The sequence below is a fragment of the Gobio gobio genome (genome assembly GCF_949357685.1).
Source record: "Gobio gobio genome assembly, chromosome: 12".
In the NCBI taxonomy this organism is placed as follows: domain Eukaryota; kingdom Metazoa; phylum Chordata; class Actinopteri; order Cypriniformes; family Gobionidae; genus Gobio; species Gobio gobio.
Window position 1 is genome coordinate 11,837,127 of NC_137105.1, and position 23,413 is coordinate 11,860,539.

The window sequence follows — 23,413 nt, forward strand, 5'->3', positions numbered from 1 at the left end:
TTTGCCCCTGGCTAGCATATCGTCTATAACCATTTCCAAGTCTCACCGGGCTGAAAGAAAATGGATTTTATGTTCTCTTTAAAAAGAACTTCCTCAAAGTAAAGAAAAAAGTTTTTTCTCCCTGACATCCAACTGGTAAGGTGTGTTTTATTGTTGCAGTTTAAAACATTGGCTCTAAAACAGGAACTAGTTGTATGATGAGATCATTTGATTTCAATTTGTGTGGTGGAATATGGAAATACTGCACCAATTAATACAAAGAGGCAAAACCATTCAGCTTCACTTAATCAAAGATGTTTCGAACAGCAATAAAAATGGTCTCCTTGGCAGCTCTGCGTGGCATAATCCAAACTTATCTATTCATTAGGTAAAAAATAAATCTGCTGAGCTCAGCACTAATATATTTTTCTCTGTTTCATTTCGGTTCTCTTAGACTTCAGGATTAATCAAATAATGAGAGGGAACAACAACTATAAAACAGAGGTCCAAGTTCTACATCCAATGGAAAATATCAATTCCTTCCAGGCTTTTTGGTCCAACTCTGTTGGAAAAAAAAAAAGAAGAAAAAAAAAGAAGAAAAGAAAACGAAAGACAAAAAGAGAGGGCAAGGGCAAGGGAAAGTGAGTGTACTGCTACACAACCAGTACCTACCTGAAGACATCAAGCCTGTCCAAGCAAACGGGTTCAATGATACAGTGTGTCAGTCCACCTCGGATGACTCCGGCATCTGTTTTTTGTTTATGATTGTTTGTTTGTTTATATTATGAGCATGCCATGAACCTTACGTTCGAGAAATTCGCCATAATTTTGCAATTATGCATGGCATGTCTTTGCATACAACACTCTGATATAAAATATCTAACATAATGTGCCCAGTCCACTGTGTGTTTTTTAAGTGAGCCTGCTTTTTTGAAAATGACCTCTTCATGCAGTGTGTAATATAGCTGCTTGTGAATGTAAAAGGTCTGCAGAGTTTTAAAGATCAAAGTGCATGACAAATAAAGTTATTGTCTCCTAAAAGAAAGAATCGATTTTGAACTGCTGAAACGTGTCGTCAGCAATTCTAGTCTTCTACAAAAAAATTTAACACATTTGCATAATGCAAGCCTATAGACAAAGAGCATATTTAGGCCACACCCACACCTGGGGGGGGGGGGGGGCAATCTAACACTCTCCATTGACTTTGCATTGCGTGAAGCGGCCTCCTTGTCATTTCGGACTTATAACAAAAAACAGAACAATGACTAAAAGCTGATATGTGACAAGATGTATAGCAAACAAGCTAAAAAACACAGAAATACGTTTTTATAAGCTGTCGACCCAAAAAAAATGAGCGTTTAAGGAGACAAAAGTGGAGTCAGGCAATAAGACGTGAAGCTTCAGCAGGAAGAATGGGTACATTTTGGGATTCTGGCACTCAGTATGTCTCAGTATGCCTATGTGTGCAGTAAACAGTTTGTCACTGTTAAAGGGTTAGTTCACCCAAAAATGAAAATTCTGTCATTAATTCCCTCATGTCGTTCAACACCCGTAAGACCTCCGTTCATCTTCGAAACACAAGTGAAGATATTTTTGTTGAAATCCGATGGCTCAGAAAGGCCTCCATCGGCAATGTATTTTACACTCTCAAGACCCATAAAAGGTACTAAAGACGTCGTAACAAAGTCCATCTCACTACAGTGGTTCTACAATAACTTTATGAAGCGACGAGAATAGTTTTTGTGCGCAAAAAAAACCCTAAATAACGACTTATATAGTGATGACGATTTCAAAACACAGCCTCATGAAGCTTCGAAGCGTTATGAATCAGTGAGTCGATTCAGCGGTTTGGATCGCCAAAGTCACGTGATTTCAGCAGTTTGGCGGTTTGACATGCGATCCGAATCATGATTCGACTCGCTGATTCATAACGCTTCGAAGCTTCATGATGCAGTGTTTTGAAAAAGGGATGGTTCACCCTGAAATGAAAATAAAGCCATCTTTTACTCACCCTGCTGTTGTTCCAATGCCCTATGTCCTTCTATCTTTTTCGGACCTCAAAAGCAGAAATTTTACAAAATAGTCCTGCACACGCTCCTTCCTATAATGGCAGTGAATAGCGACCAGGCAAAAACACAAAAAAAAATATACAAAAAGTATAAAGCAATGATACAGTGAGACGCGCACACCATATATGGAAAGTGTTCAGGAGGAATACTATAATGTTTTGCGAGAAAGAAACCGTATTATTCAGTCAAAATACAGAGCTCGGCCGTTACTCTGTGTGCGTTGTATAAAACACGACAGTGTATAAAAGGCTCCACCTTATTGCCCAGTAGAAGCCGTTTTTGTAAAAATAGGCTAACGATTGCGTCATAACCACGCGACCCCCCTGTCGCATAGTAGAGAAATTACCGTACAGACGAGAAGCTCGCAGGCAATCTTTTACAGTCTATGGGGCAATTGGGGGGACGTGCAGGCATTAAGTCCGATAAAGTCAAGGGGGAAGCATGGAGAGAAGCCCATAGAGAGCCAAAAGCAACGGCACAAAATATTTCAACAACGTGATTCAGATTTGACTTTGCACAACTACTAGAAGACTTACAACTGTCAGACAGGTTGCTCACGTCACATCTACGTCGTCAAGCTCACGCCCGTTTCACACATACTCCGCCTGCAGTGCGTATGCGATGCGTGTTGCGGTGCGTATGCGGTGCAGGAGCAGCACGCGCTGTTGTGCTTTCATATATGCTGCGTTTGCAGCGCGCAACTGATCCGCGGTTGTATACCACAAACACAGCATTTATTTTTTTATTTCAAATCCAAAAGTTGTTACTGAACATGGCTTGTCAGAATTGCAATTCTCTGTGTTTACAATTTCATAGATGTCACGTTTTACCGTAAGTTATACATTTAAACAACGTTTTATTCAATTCATTACTTTATATTTATATAGGCTAGTACTTTAGATTTAGCTCACACAAGTGGGAAAACATTTAAACATAGGTTATAAACATTTTAAATTAGAAACTTACCATAGGCTACAAAAACAGCCGACTGACTCTCGTCTTTTCTTTCGTTTTTAAACCCTTTTAAAAGCAGGTCATAAAGACTTTTGTTTTTCCACCTCCAAGAACGTACGAGTGCTATCCATTATGTCACATTTTTTTACCTAAATGCCAGGTAAGGTGTCGTTTCCTTGCTTTACCTGAGAAAAAAAATCCTTGTGTTGACTTTGAAACGGAGTATATTTTAAATTAAATCCATCTGTGGTAAAATTACTAAATTTCCGCGTCAGTACATGTTTATTTTAAAGCGAACAATGTGCTGTCACTTTAATTCCGCAGTGCAGCACAGCAGAAAATAGAATCGGTACGGAAACGATCGCCGGACTGCTGCAGACGCACCGCAGCTGGAACGGACTGACGGACAGCATCCGCGCGCAGTGTGAAAGCTATAATCCGTTAACATGGATACGGAAAAAAATACGCACCGCATACGCACTGCAAACGGAGTATGTGTGAAACGGGCGTCAGTCTGAGGCTGCACAGTATGCTCAGCCATCAGGAAGTGAGTGCTTCTACTTGACTTCACTTTTCCCTGTCGAAGCCTATGGGGGTCACTGTGTCCATTTCTTTGACTGTCTATGGCTTTTTCTTATCGTCTGTTTCCATGGTGAATCATCGATTCGTCCCTCTGTTGAGAATGTCTTGTGTGTTAACCGGGAACATACTCTGAGTTGTCTGAACTTACTGATGGACACGTTGAGTAAGCAAGGTTTGGGTTAATCAACCGAGAGTTCAAGGACAGTAAGTTAACCTTGCTTTCTGGAATACCCCCCTGGAGGAGTTTGCTTCATGTTGTCGACATGTCAAGAAAAAGCAGTTTTCAGCGCTGCAAGTCCACTTTGCATGCACTTCCAAAGGATGAGGAAATTGCGCTGGAATTGATGCGATAATACCGACGCTATCGTTATTGTTCGTATCACTGTGTGTCAAGTGCGGAGGAAGCCTCCAGGGCTGAAATTCAGATATGGTAATAGGCATTTAGTTTCCGACATATTGTAAGTGGTGGACCAATCACAACAGACTGGGCCGTCTGACCAATCAGAGTGGAGTAGGATTGCGGAAAGGAGGGGTTTAGAGAGACTGAATCTTCGAACAAACCATTTCAGACTCTTTGAGACATGAGGTGATTGATGTGCAATGAATATTATGAGAAAATGAAAGTGTCCTCCAAAACAAAATTAGGAACCTTTAAAATAGTATAATAAGTTAAAACCTCCCCTCAGGTCATTTTGACCCGAGACTAATAATAAAATTAAAAAAAATGTATTGAGTGTTCATCGGAGTGGTCCAAGACCCTAGGACTTTTGTTGCACTTGAACCACGAATACACACAAAAATAAATTGACTGGATTCGAGGAGTTTTGTGCTTGAAATTTTAAAAAGTCACAAATCTTTCCCTCAGGGGTCATTTTGACCGAATTAGGAATGAATGGAATGTGAGGAATGCTTCAGTACACATAGAAAAACCTAAAAATGCTCAAAATTCTAACTAAAACTTTACCAAAAAATTATTTTATAATGTCTACATGTGTATCTGAATGCATACTGAAGAAAAAAATTACTTTAGGACCCAGCAAAACAGCTCATTTGCTCCATATAAAGCTATAAGGCCATCATCTAGTGGCAAGAGTCATGAAATATCATGTTATATACAGCAAAGAAAGACACCCAATGTAAGATATTTTGAGCTGAATTAAAAGTTATGCATGAAATGATGAGTTTTGAATTTAAGTTGAAATAATGTGAAGAATGTGCTTAAATTACTATTTATTTAGTATTTATTGATCAAATATAGTCATTTAAATGTAAATAAAAAAATCTCCCCAAAAAAATGCATTAAAAAATAGAAAAATAATTATCAAAATGAAATGAAATATGCTTTCTGGACCAAAAAAATATAATAATAATTTTAGGGCTTCAGGTCATTTTGACCCAGGATCAGTAAAATGTTGTGGCACTTTCAAAATTTTGCCCAGTTTGAGTATCCTGATATAGCAACAATGGCTCAACCAATGGATGGAATTTCATTAGCCACCGCCCCACACAAAAAACTATAATAATCATCATTTAAAATGTTACGTAATTACTTTTGCTAATCTGTTTGGTGATGCCAATATAGCTTCGGCATTAATGTAAATCGCACCAATCTACAGTAGAGCTGCTAAACAGTTATTATCTAGATTTTGTCATATTTCATATCAGATTAAATCCCAAATCCATTTATCCAAATATTTACCTTTATTTTATTATGATAACAATATACTTCCAAAAGTCCTATTAAACACTTCAGATTATTATAATAGAAAGAAAGATCAGTAAGTTCAGATGATATATTGCAATTTTCTATATACTATGCTATGTAGTAGTGACTTTCCTATCACCTGTCTAACAATAATTTGCACTGATTCTTGCCATCTCCATAATCTCTCTTACCAAAAATCAAAGAATGTTCTAATTATGGCTATTAGGAAAGACTCTTTGATGTAATCGTTTGATGTGATATTACTGTCTGCTCTCATTAGTCAGGCTTGTCAAGTTCATTCTCTGTTAAGCTCACCTTAATGTCCGTCTCATAGTGTTGTTAGTCCACTTACAGTTACTCTCTGTCCAACATCAGGTCTGGTTAATTAAATACAGCCTTTTATTTCTCTCAGAAGGCAATTTGTTTTGCAGCTGGCTTAACAAATTAAATCAAGTACTAAGCATTTAAAAAGCACAATATTCGGTTATTTATAACATCAGCTAAAACTGAAATTACTATCACATGTGTGTACGTGTGGGAGAGAGAGATAAGCTTCGGAGGGCCGCATTTGAAGGCTCTTTTTTTGCAGCTGCATAGGTCAAATCCTCGTCAGAACAGACTAAAGGATTCTGAGGAGGACAACAGTTTAATATCAACATGTTTTTGCCCACAGGTGATAAGGTTTGAAAAATGCTGCCCTTTTAACCCCTCAATTACAACGTCTTGCATTCTGCTCTATATCAAGACATGTTTAGCATGCATTTGTTATTTAATGTGCTATACTTGAACAATCTGAATGCCCTGGACAAGTGTAATGACACCAAATAATCACTGTTTTTGAACTTTTCAGACCAGGTTGATTTCGGTACACGCAATGTTATGTAATGCTGACCTCTAGTGTTAGAATATGGCACTGGCATTCTAATTAGGCATGAATAAGTGCCAACAGACTCTTTATACAATGCATCATACATTTCATTCAATTCCCTATTAGTCATTCAAAATACTTTTCCATCTACTCCACTGTTACACATGTTGCAGGCAATTATTTTGACATTTTTAATTTAACAGTGGCTTTATAATGGCAAAATGTAAACCAATGCTGAATGGTATACTATAATAACTTAAGTGACATCTTAAAAACACACAAGTTTAATAATACTCACATGCTGCCCTTGTGCAAACGGTATGATCTGAAACTGCAATGTGTCAAACTGGATCTGCTGTTAAAATAAGAGACCGGGGTTAGTTGTTTTTAGTCACTTTTACTCCAATAGACATTTCTCTGGATACATATAGGTTTATTTTAAGTACTTTTTTGTACAGGTACTGTGTGTGTGTGTGTGTGTGTGTGTGTGTGTGTGTGTGTGTGTGTGTGTGTGTGTGTGTGTGTGTGTGTGTGTGTGTGTGTGTGTGTGTGTGTGTGTGTGTGTGTGTGTGTGTGTGTGTGTCTCAATATGATAGGCCTACTTGGACTTACCTAAGACGTCTGCCCCCATGGGGAAACCCACTCAATGTAAAATAATGTTTTTATTGTCCACTCAATGTTTTGTTTTGTTTTGTTTTGAACAAATTGTAAAGCACTGTTCATGTGTAAAATTTCGCAATAAGGCAACATTTTTGAATGCACATTTTAAGTCTTGGCTGGTGGCTTCAAAGAAAAAGATATTTTCACCATTATTGCCCTTGAAAAAAAAAAAAATATATTCAGTTTATTGAATATACGCTACAATATATTGATCTTTTGTGGGGCACTGTATGGCACCTGGCATTAAGTTGTCAAAAACAGCATATACTTATTAACGAATTAGCAATTATGAAAAACGAGCAATTACACAAGCAAAAGTGAATATCTGCTGGCATTTCTGCACAGGTGTGATTCAGCTGTTGCCATGAGGCCGCAAGCCGAAGTAAATGTGTTCATGGAACTGTATTTTGAATACATGAGTGCTAAAAAAATATGTAAATAATATAAAATAACTTACATGTAAGACAAAACATGGCTAGTTAAGTTTGTATGTTACTTCTTCGTCAACGAAATTAGTTCCAAAACAAGTCAATACATCAAGCTTTGAGCGTCAACAAGCAAAATACGTTATGGAATTCTACACAAGTGGAACGGAGCGAGACTGATTTCTCTCTGAGTTCTGTAATCACTCTGCTCTAGATGCACTCCGGATGCTCCATTTCGTGTTCCACAGACTCCGACAAGTGTGGACAGAAAACAACGTCAGTTGTTTCTACCTTCATTATAAACTTGAATACTCTGAATGCATTCTAGTGTTGTTTTATTGTGTTTATTTCCCTGAGAATAATACGTTTTAAACCAATTGTGCTTTTGTTTTAAAAGCTATGTTTTCTGAGATGTAATAAAGTGGTTTGTGCAAGACAGCCATAACACAAACAAACACTACGCAGTTCATTTTTGAGCGCTGTTGTCGTTTTATTTATCTTGGGTGAAAATGTAGCCAATCAGGCCCCTCTCCTCCCAGCAGAGGGCTTTCATTGGCTAACACCAACACACAGATGTCCATACACGTGAGTAAACTTACGTAAGGCCGCAACGGACCAATCAGCGCTCTCGAATCCTACAGGAAGTTGTGTAGTTGCGTCGCTATTTTCACTGGTACTCGTGTTTTGTCTAACCCACAGGGAAAAAAACATCTAACTGACTTTACAGTATTTATACTTTGCAACGTTTTATTTTCATTCCAGCAAAATGAAACACAACTCCAACGTCCCCGCATTTCTCACCAAGCTTTGGACACTCGTCGAGGATTCGGATACAAATGAATTTATTTGCTGGAGCCAGGTAAATAAAAGAAAACGACCTACAGTAAACGTTAGCATTCTAGCTTAGCTTTTAGTGACACAGTTATTTGTTATCCGGGTCCTGTGTGCTCTGTTGTTTATTATTATGATGCATGCGTGTCAGATCATAGATATGATAGAGTGACATAAATGTTTAGGATCGGATTAGGATAATTCCATTTTTTCCACTTATTGACCAATCGTTGTTCTTTAGACGATTTTCAATGTTACTTGCAATTAACAGTTAAATTAATCCTATAGTGCACATGTGTATTGTAACAAACGGACCACTAAACATAGGGCTGGGTTTTCCTCTGCATATTATTTTAAACAAAATCAGTTTTCCCCACAATATTTATTGAAACCAAAAATTTAGACAATCTTAGGAAAAAATATTGATGCTCAAGAAGGCAACACAATGCATTAATATCTGGGATGTGTAAACCTTTTGAATTGGATGAACAGGGTAAATTGTACTTATTTAGTCTTCTGGGAAACATGTAGTTGTTAGCTTTTTTTTTCAGAGAAGTGCTACATTAAAAAATAAGATCTTTAAATAAAATAAGAATTTTTTTTACATCATCCTGTTCAAAAGTTTTAACCCCCCAGCTCTTAATGCACTGTTTCATGGAAAATAAAAAAAGTTAATTGTTACTTTTTATCTCACAATTCTGACTGTATTTCTCACAATTACGAGTTTGTATTTTTAATTTGCAATTCTGAGGAAAAAAACGTGTGTTTGATGGTGCCCCCCCTAAAAGGACATTATAATTCGCAATTGAGAGTTTATATCTAACAATTCTCAGAAAATTAATCAGAATTGTGAGATAAAGTCACAATTACCTAAACAAATGACTTAACATGAAAACACATGATCAAACCAGGTAATGACAGACATTTAAGTTTCAAGGGTATGTACATTCTGGAATTTGGCGATTTGTGTAAATTCAGTCATGTTGTCTTGTGGAGTATATGTAAACATCTATAATGTGAAATGGCTTATTCAGGACAGCACTAAATAAATTAACATGCCATTTTTATGATCCCAGATCCCCTCTTATTTTGTGAAACTTATGAGCAGAAAATCTTAGGATGCTTTTGCAGACTGTCAGAGTCTGAGAATCACCCATTGCTGTTTACATTAAGGGCCTGTTACAGTTTACATTAATGTTCAAATTAAATAAATAGACCCTTTTCACATTTCTGGATTTCTCAGAGCGGAAGTCGTCATGGTTGGGTTAACTATTGTAGTTGTTAATGAGAGAATACATTAAATATTTTTTTGTGTGCCCATTTGCTCAAAAAGCAAAAGAAAACACCACAATAGTGATTTCACAACTTTCAAAAAGAGGGAAAAATAGAGTGAGACTGATAACGGCAGTCAAAAGAGAGAAATATGTTAATATTTTACCATCACTCCCATAGACGCTGTATTAGAAACACCCTCACAGCAGCGGTAACTTGTTTTTTGTAATTTGATGCAAAAGTAATAAAGTACAAAGTATTAGTGTTATAAATGTACATACATACATAAAAAAAAAATTTGAAATACAAAAAAACGTTGCAGGATTTATGATGTTGATGACCGTTAAAACGTGTCATCACAGTCTGTGAAAAGGGTTTATTACATTAAAATTCAAAGTAATCACTTCTAAAATACTTTTCGGGTGTAACTGTAATTTGATTACCACCCATTTAAAATGTAACTGTAAGGAAACTCCGGTTACGGTAATTTAAGGTTTAATAGCAGTAATGAAGGAAAACCGACATAAATAATAAAATAGCATAAACCTAAAATGACCTTAAATTATATTATATTTATGCAAATGTTTTTCTTTGTAAAGTTTCCCTTCCTTAAGGCTCTTTATTTCTCTTTATAGGAAGGGAACAGTTTCCTTGTGCTGGATGAGCAAAGGTTTGCAAAAGAGATTCTCCCAAAGTTTTTTAAGCACAACAACATGGCCAGTTTTGTCCGACAGCTCAACATGTGTAAGTGGTTTCTCAACAAATTCTCCTCCGTCCTCCATTGTTCATCTGTAATCTGAGATCAGTGGTCATTTCTTTGTCTCTTTGTTCATTTCCCTTACAAACAGATGGTTTTCGAAAAGTGATGCACATTGATACAGGCATAGTGAAGCAAGAGCGGGATGGACCAGTTGAATTCCAGCATCCATACTTCAAACATGGGCAAGATGACCTGCTGGAGAACATCAAAAGAAAGGCAAGGCATCTTTATGTTGAAATAAATGAAGAAATAAAAAAAAGTAATGCATAGAAGACCTGAAAATAATTAGCAAATGTAAATGTTTTTAAAAGAATTTTGGTTGGCATGGTTTGATTTAAAAATGTATTGTTGTTTAAAATGTTGATTGATGTTATTCTTGATATAGGTGTCCAATGCGCGACCTGAAGAGAGCAAAATAAGACAAGACGATCTTTCTAAAATTCTGACAAGTGTTCAGAATGTCCATGAGCAGCAAGAAAGCATGGATGCTAGACTTGCCACCCTGAAAAGGTAAAGAAATACTCTTTTAGAAGCATCATCTATGCTTGTGCCTTAAAGCTGCAATCCGTAACTTTTTTTGGTAATCAATTTTGGAGCAAGTACACAACAAGCCAGTATTCAAAACTATCTCCTTACCTTAGCCCCATTCACAACGGTAAGCTTGTAATAATGTGTTATAATTTGAGTGGTATGGTGGATTTCCGCGGGAAATTCAAGCATGTCTTTGTCTGTATACATAAAGATAGAGTCCGGCTAGTAGTAGTAACGCACGTGAGGAACTGTACGGAAATTGAAACCTATAGGTAACGCTAATAAACATTAAATACACGTAGTCACGCAATGCTAATGCTGTTAACATTAACAATTTGAGATCAAAGTATAACGATAATAATAATTTGCACGGTTTGATGTTATACGAGCGATCGTTAGATTGAATTACCAATGGTAGTGCGGTTTATTGTAATGTTTTGTTCCCAAAAGTGGCAGACATGTTACTTGTTCAGATGACATTTTCCGGTGAAAATTCTTATTTAGGTCATACTTCAAGATGTAGAATCTGAAGTACAGTATCCATACCGGTGACTGACAGCAAGCCGCACATACTCCTCAAAACATTAGATTCATCCGCGCTCAGGAGCCGCGCCGACGCACAACTCGTACAGATGATAACTCTGCAAATAACTGCAATTGCATGTTTCAAACAGAGGTGGCGACACAGAGGCAAAACTTACGGACTGCAGCTTTAAATTATCCTGTATTATCCATAGACTGTAAAAATATATGGACGTAGTGTCCGTGATGTCACTCATAGGATTCTGAACAGCAGTTTTGAGGCGTAAAGTAGGGACGGATGGCCGTTGCCATCTTGGCAGCGCGTCACTCCCGGATAATAGAAAATGGGCAAAGAGGCGGGACGTGGGTGGAGCTGAGGTGACGCGATGACAAACAGACAGCAGATAAATGGCTATCCACCTGTCACTCAAAGTGGCCACGCCCCTTAATTGTGCAGAACTTTAAGGCTTTATATAATGTAAACGAATGAGTTATAAAAAAAATTCAACCCCCTCACAGTTGTTATGAAGGGCAAAATTAGCCGTATAGACGGAAACCACAATTTGTACCAGGCTGTAAACATGTTTTTTTCTGCTGTAAAGTTGGGCATTTTAACATGGGGCTCAATGAGATTCTGCTCCCTTCTGTAGCCCTAGTGGCCAGTCGATGAATTGCAGTTTAAGTCACTTCCGTATTGGCTTCAAGAGAAACTGCGGGAGGTTGCCGCTTGTCTTTATCTGTGTGCATTTATCCAGAAGTTAAGGGAACAGACAAATGAATTACTAGTTGTGCTTAATAATGCCCTGTTCAAATGCTAAAAAAACACTCAGAATATCTTAGCAACTGCAAAATCTTTTCTATTGTCTTTTCCTCAGAGAGAATGAGGCTCTTTGGACGGAGCTGTCAGACCTCAGACAGAAACATGCACAGCAACAGCAGGTCATAAAGGAGGTACGTTCCACCTGTGCGCACCAGTTTTGCAACCACTGCAATAGGCCCTTTTCACATGATGTCACGCAACTTCCGTTTTGACACGAATCGGTGTATTCTTACTTCCGTCAGCATAGTGGAGTACTAGCGCCACTCGAATGGAGCACACCCAGTATTTGTATATCTGTCACAAATACAGTGCGATGATGACGTCAGCTGCATACTTTTGTCTACATTCAAGGCGAGGCGTTTGGCAGATCTCAAAAGAACTTACAGAGCACCGAGATTTGCCGCTTGAAGTCGAGGGAGGAGTTGAAAATGGAGCACTGAATTCGTACCCTTTTCTTACACCGTGTTTCCTGTCTTTTTTTCAGATTAAGTAGATGTATTTGTCAAATCAACTGACGTTTTAGATGTTTACATGTAGCAACAGAAATACTTTTTTATTCAAAACTTTATGTACTGCTTAATTCAGCACCTGTATGTACAAGAATACCAATAAAGTCTATATTTTTTATTATGATAAACATGACAACATGGTAAATAAATATTGATGTATTTAATATTATAATACATGCATTTATACATGAGGAACTTGTTATAACTTTAATGTTATAAAAACAGATTTACTGAATAAGGTGAATAAATAAAACATCATATACCATAGTTCAAAACGAACATAAAATACAAAGAGGTTTTAAGTAATTGTAGATGTCCGTAGCACTATAGCTTGAAAGTCCTTGCAATGTTTCAAAATAAAGCTTAACTTTAGTCATCATTTGTTTAATACTGGGTCAAACCACTTGCATTAATGGATGTAACATTTTCCATGTAACGTGAGAATACTTAATATAAATAAAATATGACTCCTGTCCAAGTCATTTTTCCCATATTAAAAAAAAAACATTAGTTCATTGTTTGACTTTTTATTGCAGAACAAGAACGTCGCATACACAGAAATATACAGAGGCTATGCACACTGTTAAAGTCATAGCAGCATCAAATGAAATACACCAAACAAATCATCCGGGGTATGGCATTAAATTAATTAACACGTATTCTATACTTTCATTTTGTCTTTTCTATTTCTTGCATATTTCAGAATCTTAATATATCGCTTCAGTTTCGTTTAAAAGGGTATGTAAAATGATCTAAAATCATAGAGATAGTTCACCCAAAAATGAAAATTCTGTAATCATTTTCACTCACCCTCAAGTTTTTCCAAACCTGTATGAATTTATTTCTTCTGCTGAACACAAAAGATATTTTGAAGAATATGGGTAACCCATATGGGCCCCATTGACTTCCATTGTATAGAAAAAAATAATACTATGGAAGTCAATCAGGCACAGTATCAGCGTGAAACTAATGTACAGGCTTGAATTCTAATGCCACTTTTTGCATTGCCCCTTCCAGCTGGTGCAGTTCATCTTCTCATTGGCTCAGAACAATCGTTTGTTAAATTTGAAACGCAAAAGGTAAGACCAAGAAGTATGTGCCTGCATCCAATAGAAGTACGCTACCACTGTTCAAAAGTCTGGGGTCAGGGGTTTTTTTAAGAGAGAGAGAAATTAATACTTTTATTCAGCAAGGATGCAAGTGTCCTGAAATAAATTATCACAGTTTTACCACACAAAAAAATTACATATGTAATTAACACTTTCAACAATGATAATAAAAAGGTATAATCATATTACAATGCTTTGTGTAAGATCATGTGACATTGAGGACTGGGATAAATGCTGAAAATTCAGCTTTAACATTACATTTTAAAATATATTCAAATAGAAAGCTTTTATTATGACATGACATTTCATAATTGTAAAAATCCTACAAACCCCAAACGTTTGAACAGTAATAGTGTAACTAAGAGTCATATTGTTGGCATTTGCTATTTTTGACAGGATTATTTTAAATATTTGAGTTTTGGACTATTTTTACTACATTAAAAACATGTTAATATACTCTTTACCTTATTATTAATATGCACCCTACTTGCTGTCTGATAAACATGTTTACATGGAATATTTTGGAATGTGTCACCTGAATGTATTTTTGATTTTCTATCTTGTCGAGTTGAAATGTTTTATATAATTATTTTCTATTTTATGGATTGTGATATTGACCTTGTCTTTGCCATGTAAATAGCCTTGATACTAACATGATGTTAAAATGTAATAAACAAACAAACTTGCTGTCTGATTACAGGCCGCTTGCTCTGAACATAAATGGAAAGAAGTCCAAATTCATTCACCAGTTCTTTGATGAACCCATGGACCACAGCAAAGTATGTGTAGAAGCATCCAGGACTGGGTTCCATTCGCTTTTTGTCTCCTCTTGCTTGAAGGAAACGTGCTGTTGTCAGTTATTTTGTTACCGTAATGTTGCCATTCATTATCTTGCGTTTTTCTCTCTCAATGAGATTTAAGGCAGGGTTCACTTTGTGTGAAAGTGTCCTGCCCCTGGATATGAACATTAAATTGTGAGAGTCACCGTCAGTTAAATTCACGTTGGTGGGGGACCGATTTTTTTTTTATATAAATATGATATTCCCATTAATATTGAAACTTGAAGATCTGCTTGTCAGAGACTTATCCCGTGCCTTCTCTGTTAGTCCGCAGTGAATGGACTAAAGAACAATTCCGACATTTCTGATGACGTCATCATCTGTGACATCACAGACGAAGATCCAGAATTTACAGATGAAGTATCTGTACCGGTTGACCAAGGGTAAAAATTAAGGGCTTGATTCAAACCTCTTTAGTCTTTTTGCAGGAGGCAAATTAGAAACGAGTGATCTTTTCGATTTCCTACAGGGATGCTGAAATCGTGGAACCCGCGCATGAAAGCAGCCCACCTATACAAAACGACAGCACAAACGACACTGTAACAAATTCAACCACCCAGCAAGAAGCAGAACCCAAATGCAGCCCTGACATTTCACCGACTAACAGCGCCCTGCAACTGAACAAACCTTCAGGTCTAAGTTTAGAGGATCCAGTAAAGCTGATGGACTCCATTCTCAGTGAAAATGGTGCCATTTCCCAAAACATCAACCTTCTTGGCAAGTAAGTCGGCTTAAGTTGCGCATATAAAATAAGAGGCAGCTAAGATTTAAAGTGCTTTTTTTGGTCTGCAAGGTTTCAAAGATCATAGTCCATGACAAATAAAGTTATTGTCTCCTAAAAGAAAGAATCTATTCTGAACTGCTGAAACGAGTTGTCCGCAATTCCAGTTTCATTTCCTGTTACATACCTACTATGTAACAGTGTTAATTTTGACAGCATATTTTGATTTAGTTTTAGTCATAGTCTTTTGACTAAAATGCCATTTAGTTTTAGTCACCTGAATTGTTTTTAGTTTTAGTCTCCTAAAATCTAATGGGTTTAGTTCAATTGTAATACATTAAGTATTTAAGCATTACATAACCGACTGTCACTTGAAGTGACATTTTGACATAATTTTGTTTTTGACATTAAAAATACACGAAAGAGAGCTCAATTCACTTGTTTGTTTTTTAAAAACATCTATATAGTTTTTATAACTTCGTATTTCTGTTTTAGTTAGTAGGCCATATCAGGTTAAGCTAAAGCTTCAAATAAGTTTATTTATTTTTGAATTTCAGTTAACATTTATTTAACTTCAAGTAATGAAGATTTTTTTTTTTATGGTTTTAGTTAAAGATTATAACCCTGACACTTTATTGAATATGTTTCAAATACTGGTCTTTCCTCCTGACTATCAATTAAATGGGAATGAAATTAAATATAGTTTATTGTGTAAGCAAAAACGAATATATAATGCGTGACTTTTAATTATAAACAAGCTCGAAACACACATTGACTCTTATTTTGAAATGTGTGCGCTAGGGCTGAAACGATTCATCGAGTTACTCGATTAACTCGATTACAAAAATTCTGCCTCGAAGCCTCGTTAAATTCCTATGACGCGCACTATAGGCGCAGGGATCTGATTCACACAGACCGCTGTTCCATGTTCAGGAAGCACACCATAGCGCGTGATACATTTTGAATTTAGTTTAGATTCTAGATGCCCAGAATCACTATAGTAACTGCATGTTTTACAGTTTATGTAAGTTGATTACCGTTCTTATAGCTGCCACACATACACACACACACACACACGCGCGGCGCGCACAAGCCCCGAAGCCAGATCGCTTTCACTTTCATCCGCATAAAGTTTGTCAAGTAAATGCTTTTAAAGCCTTGCCAGTTTGAACATTGAAGCGGTTGTGCACTATTCAAAAACAACAATACGGAAAACTTATCCGTTCAGTGCTCAGCTTTTTTCTGTGACACGGACAGTTGAGCCGTGTCGCGACTTTGACAACGAGCGCGCGCCCTGAGGGCACACCTCTTTTCGCGTGAAGATAGTAGAAAATCAGTAACACACACACACGCATGCACCCTCCTCTCTCTCTCTCGCGCCAGTCAGACCAATCGTGGCAATGCATCACATATGCTTAAACTTTTATGTAGCCACGCAACAATAATTTCAGCATGCGTTCACTGGGACGTGATTTTGTGACGCGATTTTTCGAACGGATGCTTCACCTAAAATGCACCGCAATGCAAGTGATGCAAGCCAAATGCAGCGTTCTATTAAAAATGAATGTATGTATTTCTGCTGTACCAAACTGCAATGAAGCCTCACGCACGCGCACACACACACACACACACACAGGTTGCTAGGTTACCATAGCAAATAGGCTCACCACATATGATATATTATTTGTTAGTAGCCTAATGGTAAATGCTGCAGGTGTATAAATCTACATAAAAGATATTTACTTTGATGTCAGGGCTAGATTACAGCATGAAACCTGTTGTGCATATTAATAAATTAAATTGCTTTTCCTCTTCATTTTCGTTATGCATTATTTGTTTTGGTTGTTTAAAAACACGGAAAAAAATGTATCCGATTAATCGATCGATTAAGTGCTAGATTAATCGATTACAAAAAGAATCGATAGCTGCAGCCCTAGTCTGCGGCTTACAATTGCAGTTGCCGAATGCTTGAAGTTCAGATGAGGGAGATAAAATATGCATTGTTACAACCGTCTAAAACATATTACTATATAAACATGGTAGAGTAAACATTGTCATTACAATACACAATTGCCTGGCATATATGTGCGCTATTCATTGATTTTGAGCCGCTCTGGAGCGCTGTATTGGGGATGCGTGAGCCTGTAGATGTGCAACATGGCCGTGTTTTCCAGCGGTTAAATCCGCACGTTCAAATCGAATGTGCGCATCTGTTACACAGGATATCAGTTCTGACTGGATCTCTTCCCTAATCGTCCCTCCCTAACATTTTCGTCTCGTTTTTATTTGTTAACGATAACTCTAGATATAGTTCAACACTAGTTTTTATTTAGTTATCGTCTCGTTTTCGTCAGTGAAAAAAGGTTGTTGACAAAAATTATGACACAAATTATTCGTCAACGAAATTAACACTGCTATGTAACAATGTAAGACATTTGCATTATGCCAGCCTATAGAGGCCGAGCGCATTTAAGCCACGCCCACACCGGGGGGGAAACAATTTAACGCTCTCCATTGACTTTGTATTGCGTGAAGCGGCCTGCTTGTCATTTCTGACTTAAAACAAAAAACAGAACAATGTCTAAAACCTGCTATGTGTCAAGGTGTATAGCGAACAAGCTAAAAAACCCAGAACTAAGTTTTTATAAGCTACCGAACCGTAAAAGCCAGCCTTTAAGGAGACAAAAGTGGATATAGGCAATAAGACGTGAAGCTTAAGCAGGAAGAATGGGTCAATTTTGGGATCCTGACACTCAGAATGCCTCAGTATGCCTATGTGTGCAGTAAATATGTTGTCACTGTTAAGTCAAATATCCAAATGTAAGTTTTATATATTATATTTCCTGTCACTGTTTACATTCCCCTCCAGTGGGCGTAGTTCATGTCACGCTCTGTCTCAATTGCTTGTATCCACTTTTGTGTCCTTAAACGCTCTTTTTGGGTCTAGCTTGTTTACTGTACACCTTGTAACATAGCAGCTTTTCGACATTGTTCTGTGTTTTGTCAGGAATGACAAGGAGCCAGCCTCACACAATACAAAGTCAATGGAGACCGTTGGATTGTTTCCCCCCCCCCGGTGGGCGTGATTTTCAGATTGTCTCTATGGTTTTCATTGTCTGCCTGCAAACGTCTACTTGACCCGCACTCAAACACTGTAGTTTTAGCTGAGGCCTAGACGAGGTTGGTTCGTGTTGTCGAAATGTTGAGAAAAGGCTATTTTCAGTGCGGTGAATCCACTTTGCATGCACTTCAACAGGATGACTTGAGGACTCGCAATGCAATTGATGCAATCCATCGTCTGTATCATTTTGTATCCAGAAGCCTCCAGAGCTGAAATTCAGACATGGTAATAGGCTTTGTTTTTGACTTGCGCTGACCTTGTCAGCAATCTATGGCACATGTATCAATGGCATGTGAAAATAGCTAAAGAGGTGTATGGATTTTAGGGCTGTAATCTCCCAGTCGATTAGTCGATTATTGGTCGATACGTTCTGGCTCGACCAAAATTCTGATTGGTCGATTTTTTGCCGCGTTCATTTAATCAGTTTTGCTGCGTTCATTTAATCAGTTTTGCCGCGCCGCGTTCATTTCGTCAGGTGGAAAGCACTAATTGCTAATGGGGGTGTTTTGAGAGCACCCCTGTTTCACAGGTAACAGTCTGCCTTCAGAACACCCCCATTGTTTTCACTTCTTTTGGATTAGCCCAACCCGCTGGCGAAGAGAAGTCTCTCACTGGTCCTTTGTGTTTCATTCCCCGCTGGCTCAAACGTACACCCAAAGTGGTAAACTTGAGGAACGCCCATCAACATACACATGAGGGGAAGCGTCACAACACCGCGCTATTAGTGGATCTGTACTGTCAGTTTTGCCGCGTTCATTTCATCAGTTTTGCCGAGCCACGTTAATTTCATTAGTTTTGCCGCGCCGCGTTCATTTCATCAGGTGGAAAGCACTAATTGCTAATGGGGGTGTTTTCAGAGCACCCATGTTTCACAGGTAACAGTCTGCCTTCAGAACACCCCCATTGTTTCACTTATTTTGGATTAGCCCAACCCGCTGGCGAGAGAGACAGATTGAAGAAGGCTAGTTTTCTTGTATATTATTTATTTAATTGTGATAGCGTTTTTTCTGCTCTTGATCTGGCTTGTTTAATAAATATTCCTTTTTTATTAAAGAGGACGTGCCTTTTGTGTTTAAGAGTAAAAGCTTTAAGTTAATAGTCTATTCGTGTCTCAGCCGCGAAGCTGAGCTCATATGTTTGAGCTGCACAGAGCGGCTGAAATGAGTGTCTGTCAGTTATTATAATACATATGACAAAAACAATTGTCTAAATTATGTTGCATATTCCTCAAAAGTTCTTGTGATGATATCTAGTTGACAACACATAGTGCTATATTTTCGGAAGTCATAGTCTATGATATTGCGCAGGTGCATGCGATGCGACGCTGTCAGAGCCGACAGACTCGTGTGTCAGACTCATTTCAGTGCAAAATAATCAGCTCAAAAACTATTTAATATAGCCTACTAGTTTTTTATGTTTATTTATAATTAATTTAGGGAGACAACAAGGCTACCAAGTACTGCGCACAGTGTGCAGCTTATTCATTTAAGTTTTTTTTTTCCTAACGTTATTTTAGTCGATTTTTAGTCGAAAATTTCAGGACTTCAGTCGACCAAGATTTTCTTTGGTTGATTACAGCCCTAATGGATTTAGTCCCTCAAACTTGCATACAGAAGTACATTTTCATTCCTCATAGTCACACAGCCTGTTTTATTAAGTTAGTTGCTATAAATACTAATAAAGTGTGAGATTTTTAACCTACGCTAGTGCAGAGATCCGACAAACCATTTGCTTCATTGATTATCCCTCCGTGTGCCATAAGGTTGCCGACCGCTGCGGTAGACCAATCACAACAGACTGGGCCATCTTACCAATCAGAAAGAAGGCTTGCAGAAAGGAGATGTTTAGTGAAACAAACTTTTTAGAGAAGTTAGGTGATGTGCAATGTATATTATGAGAAAGTAATATTTTGATCTTGGAGGCATGTAAACCTATTGAAGACCTCCAAAACAAAATGAGGAACCTTTAAAATAGCATAATAGAGGCACTTTAAAGGCATAGTTCACCCAAAAATGAAAATTAGCCCATCATGATTTACTCACCCTCAAGCCATCCTAGGTGTATATGACATTCTTCAGTTATATTACAAAATGCCCTGGCTCTTCCAAGCATTATAATGGCAGTGAATGGCTGTTTCTGTTTTGAAGTCCATAAAAGTGCATCTATCCATCATAAATGTGCTCCACACAGCTCCAGGGGGTTAATAAAGGCCTTCTGAAGTGAAGTGATGCGTTTTTGTAAGAAAAATATCCATATTTAAAACTTTATTGACTAAAATAACTAACTTCCGGCGGACAGCAAGTCGACTTACGGCAAAAGAGTAATCCCTGGCGGGATGTATTGGAGCATTTCAAGCATTGCAATGTATTGGAGAATCGTTTTAGACTTCTAATTCATGACTGGTGTTTTGTTTTGCTCTATCCTCTGCGCTTCCGCGTTCGTCAATGCGCATGCGTCAAGGGCTACTCTTTCGCTGTAAAACAATGCGTACGACGGTCCGCCAGACGTTAGTTATTTTAGTCTATAAAGTTTTAAATACGGATATTTTTCTTACACAAACATATCACTTCGCTTCAGAAGGCCTTACTTAACCCTCCGGAGTCGTGTGGAGCAGTTATATGATGGATATATGCAATTTTATGGAAACAACCTTTCACTGCCATTTAAAAAGCTTGGAAGAGCCAGGGCATTTTTTTAATATAACTTGTATTAGTCTGAAAGAAGAATGTCATATACGCCTAGGATGACTTGAAGGTGAGTAAATCATGGGGTAATCTTCATTTTTGGGTGAACTAACCCTTTATTATTCATCATGATGAGCTTCTAATTTGCCTTTTTTTTTTTTATTTCTTTCTGTACATTTTGAGTAAAATAAACTTCGAGAGCAAATTTATGTAAGCCTATTTCTACCACAAATGAAAAAAAATAATGCTTTGGGAAGTCATAAATCATAATTAACATTTTGTTACTTTTAATCTCATAATTATGATTTAGTATCTGTAATTTTGACTTTCTACCTCAATTTGGACTTTCTCATAATGACTTGGTATCTTATAATTTAGAATTTTTATATCATAGTTATGATTTATTAAAGAAGGATTTTTTCCCCTTGTGTGATGGACATGGGATTCCTTTCAAATTGAACTACTAAATAACAAAAACTCAAGCTTCACTTTTGTTTTTTTTTCTCATTTGTATTATTTTTTTGACAGGTACTTCTGCTTTAAGTATATTTCATTAATATTTCATTGTAAATTAAATCATTACAGAGTAGAGTTGATGGACTATCTGGACAGTATTGACTGTAGTCTGGAAGACTTCCAGGCCATGCTGTATGGAAAACAGTTCAGCATTGACACAGATATCTTCGAGGTATGTTTGGAGATTCTGTAATCTCTTTTTGCCTTGTGTTGTTTTTGGGGAGTGAAAATATCTAAAAATGTTCAGTGATGCATTGCTCAGCTGCTACAGTTTAGCATGTCATGATGAATTGTATTGAATTGTATTCTGTCATTTTTGATAAAGCTTTGCTTTTTTTCCCTTTTTCTGTTGGCAGAATACTGGAACAAAAGAGAACATCAACAAAGGGAAGTCTATGCCTGGAAACATAGGTAATTGTTGCATGTTTCTCAGTAAATCAATATCCACTGTCATCTGTGTGCCATCTCTACTAGCGTGTCGGTTCCTTTATCCAGACAAGCAGCTGATCCAGTACACAACCTGCCCTCTGCTGGCCTTCCTGGATGGATGCACCCCTCTGGCCCCATCAGATTCTGCAACTGAAAATTTGAGCCAGCCTCTACTGCCCCAAAGCCCTGCAGAACCAACAGACCTGTTGGACGAGGTCATGGAGACGCCTCGCAGCTCTCTGATCCGCCTGGAACCCCTCACAGAGGCGGAGGCGAACGAGGCCACGCTGTTTTACCTGTGCGAACTGAACTCTGACCTTCCATGTGCCGACATGCCACTGCTTGATATCTGAAAGCGAATCAGCATGGAAAACGGAGACTGGACCCTGATGATATTTATTTGCCAGAATGTTTTTGGTACCATCTGTCCATGAGTTTGACATTCCTTCAGTTTTATTATTTTTTACTGTTCACTACCAGATAGATACTGTGTTTACTAGCTAGTGTCCTTTCCACCATCTCCATCAGGAGATTGGCCTGTGGTTATGTTGCTGGTTTACATTGTAGCTGTTTTGTGAAACCCGTGTTGTTATTGAGCAGTTCAGAATATGTCACAACTATCCTTTATATATATGGTATAGAAGTGCCTGCCTGATATCCTAATGTCACTGTACATGAAGACTTATGGTTAGTTACATAATGTTGAGCAATACAGTGATTTCTTGTTACAGTGAGCTTTTTCATTATTTGCTTTACAGTAGCATTAAAGGGACTCAAACTTCAATCCTGGTGTTTATGGTTTTCAAAATGTTTTCAATGAGTTAAAAAAAATATATATCGATTTTAGCTAACCAATATTGGTTCTGTTTAGTCTGCTGTTTTCATGATGCCTGAATAGAACTTTAAAGGATTACTTTAAAATGATAATTACCCCATGATTTAAAAACTTACTCCACACAGCTCTGGTTAATAAAAGCCTTCTGAAGTGATTCGGTGGGGTTGGTAAGAAAAATATCCGCATTTAAAACTTTATAAAGTAAAATATCTAGCTTCTGCCTCACCGCCTTCCACGCGATTCAAAACTCTTAATGGTTACTACTAGTGATAAGTCGCGCCAGTTAGGCTATGCTTTTTTTGTAAGTTAACAATCACGTTTTATACATATATATATATACAATAAGCTGTTACTTTTGATAAGAAATTATTCCAAAATAGTATTGACATTTTTCTCGTGAAATACCGTTTTGATGCTCCTGAATGTGGCTGGCAACAGATATTTGTAGCTGCTTCAGTTTTAGCGAAGCAGCATCACAGAGCGAATTTCATCATTTTTTTATTTACTACTAGCTATAGTACAAAATAAACACGAATAAACATCTGAAGGTATGTTGAAAGATACTGAACAACTTGTGGAAAGACGTCCATAATACAGCTTGTAAACAATGTCATGCAAGGCTAAATTACCTCAGGGAAGACATTCATAGCTCTTTAGTTGGCTATTTATAAA

At 37.5% G+C, this 23,413-nt stretch overlaps 1 protein-coding gene and 1 long non-coding RNA gene across 3 annotated transcripts in view; one reads left to right on the forward strand and one right to left on the reverse strand.

Annotated features, from left to right (window-relative positions):
* LOC307135447 overlaps positions 1–7,383 on the reverse strand; it is a 36,743-nt gene extending 29,360 nt beyond the window's left edge. Inside the window, exons 1-2 of one of the 2 annotated variants that reach the window (XR_013817688.1) lie at positions 7,275–7,383; positions 6,456–6,512 (exon numbers count right to left, since the gene is read on the reverse strand). This is a non-coding gene — a long non-coding RNA (uncharacterized lncRNA). The remainder of the gene's footprint in view (positions 1–6,455; positions 6,513–7,274) is intronic. The other variant, XR_013817689.1, reaches the window with a different exon arrangement.
* A 438-nt stretch (positions 7,384–7,821) lies between these two features.
* On the forward strand, positions 7,822–23,297 carry hsf2 (heat shock transcription factor 2). The gene is made up of 12 exons (XM_079831150.1): positions 7,822–8,101; positions 9,981–10,089; positions 10,194–10,321; positions 10,491–10,615; positions 12,034–12,109; positions 13,505–13,566; positions 14,297–14,375; positions 14,703–14,818; positions 14,905–15,156; positions 21,547–21,649; positions 21,834–21,888; positions 21,973–23,297. The coding sequence occupies exons 1-12, from the start codon at positions 8,009–8,011 to the stop codon at positions 22,257–22,259; spliced, it is 1,485 nt and encodes a 494-aa protein (XP_079687276.1). The 5' UTR covers positions 7,822–8,008; the 3' UTR covers positions 22,260–23,297.
* The last annotated feature ends 116 nt before the right edge of the window (positions 23,298–23,413 follow it).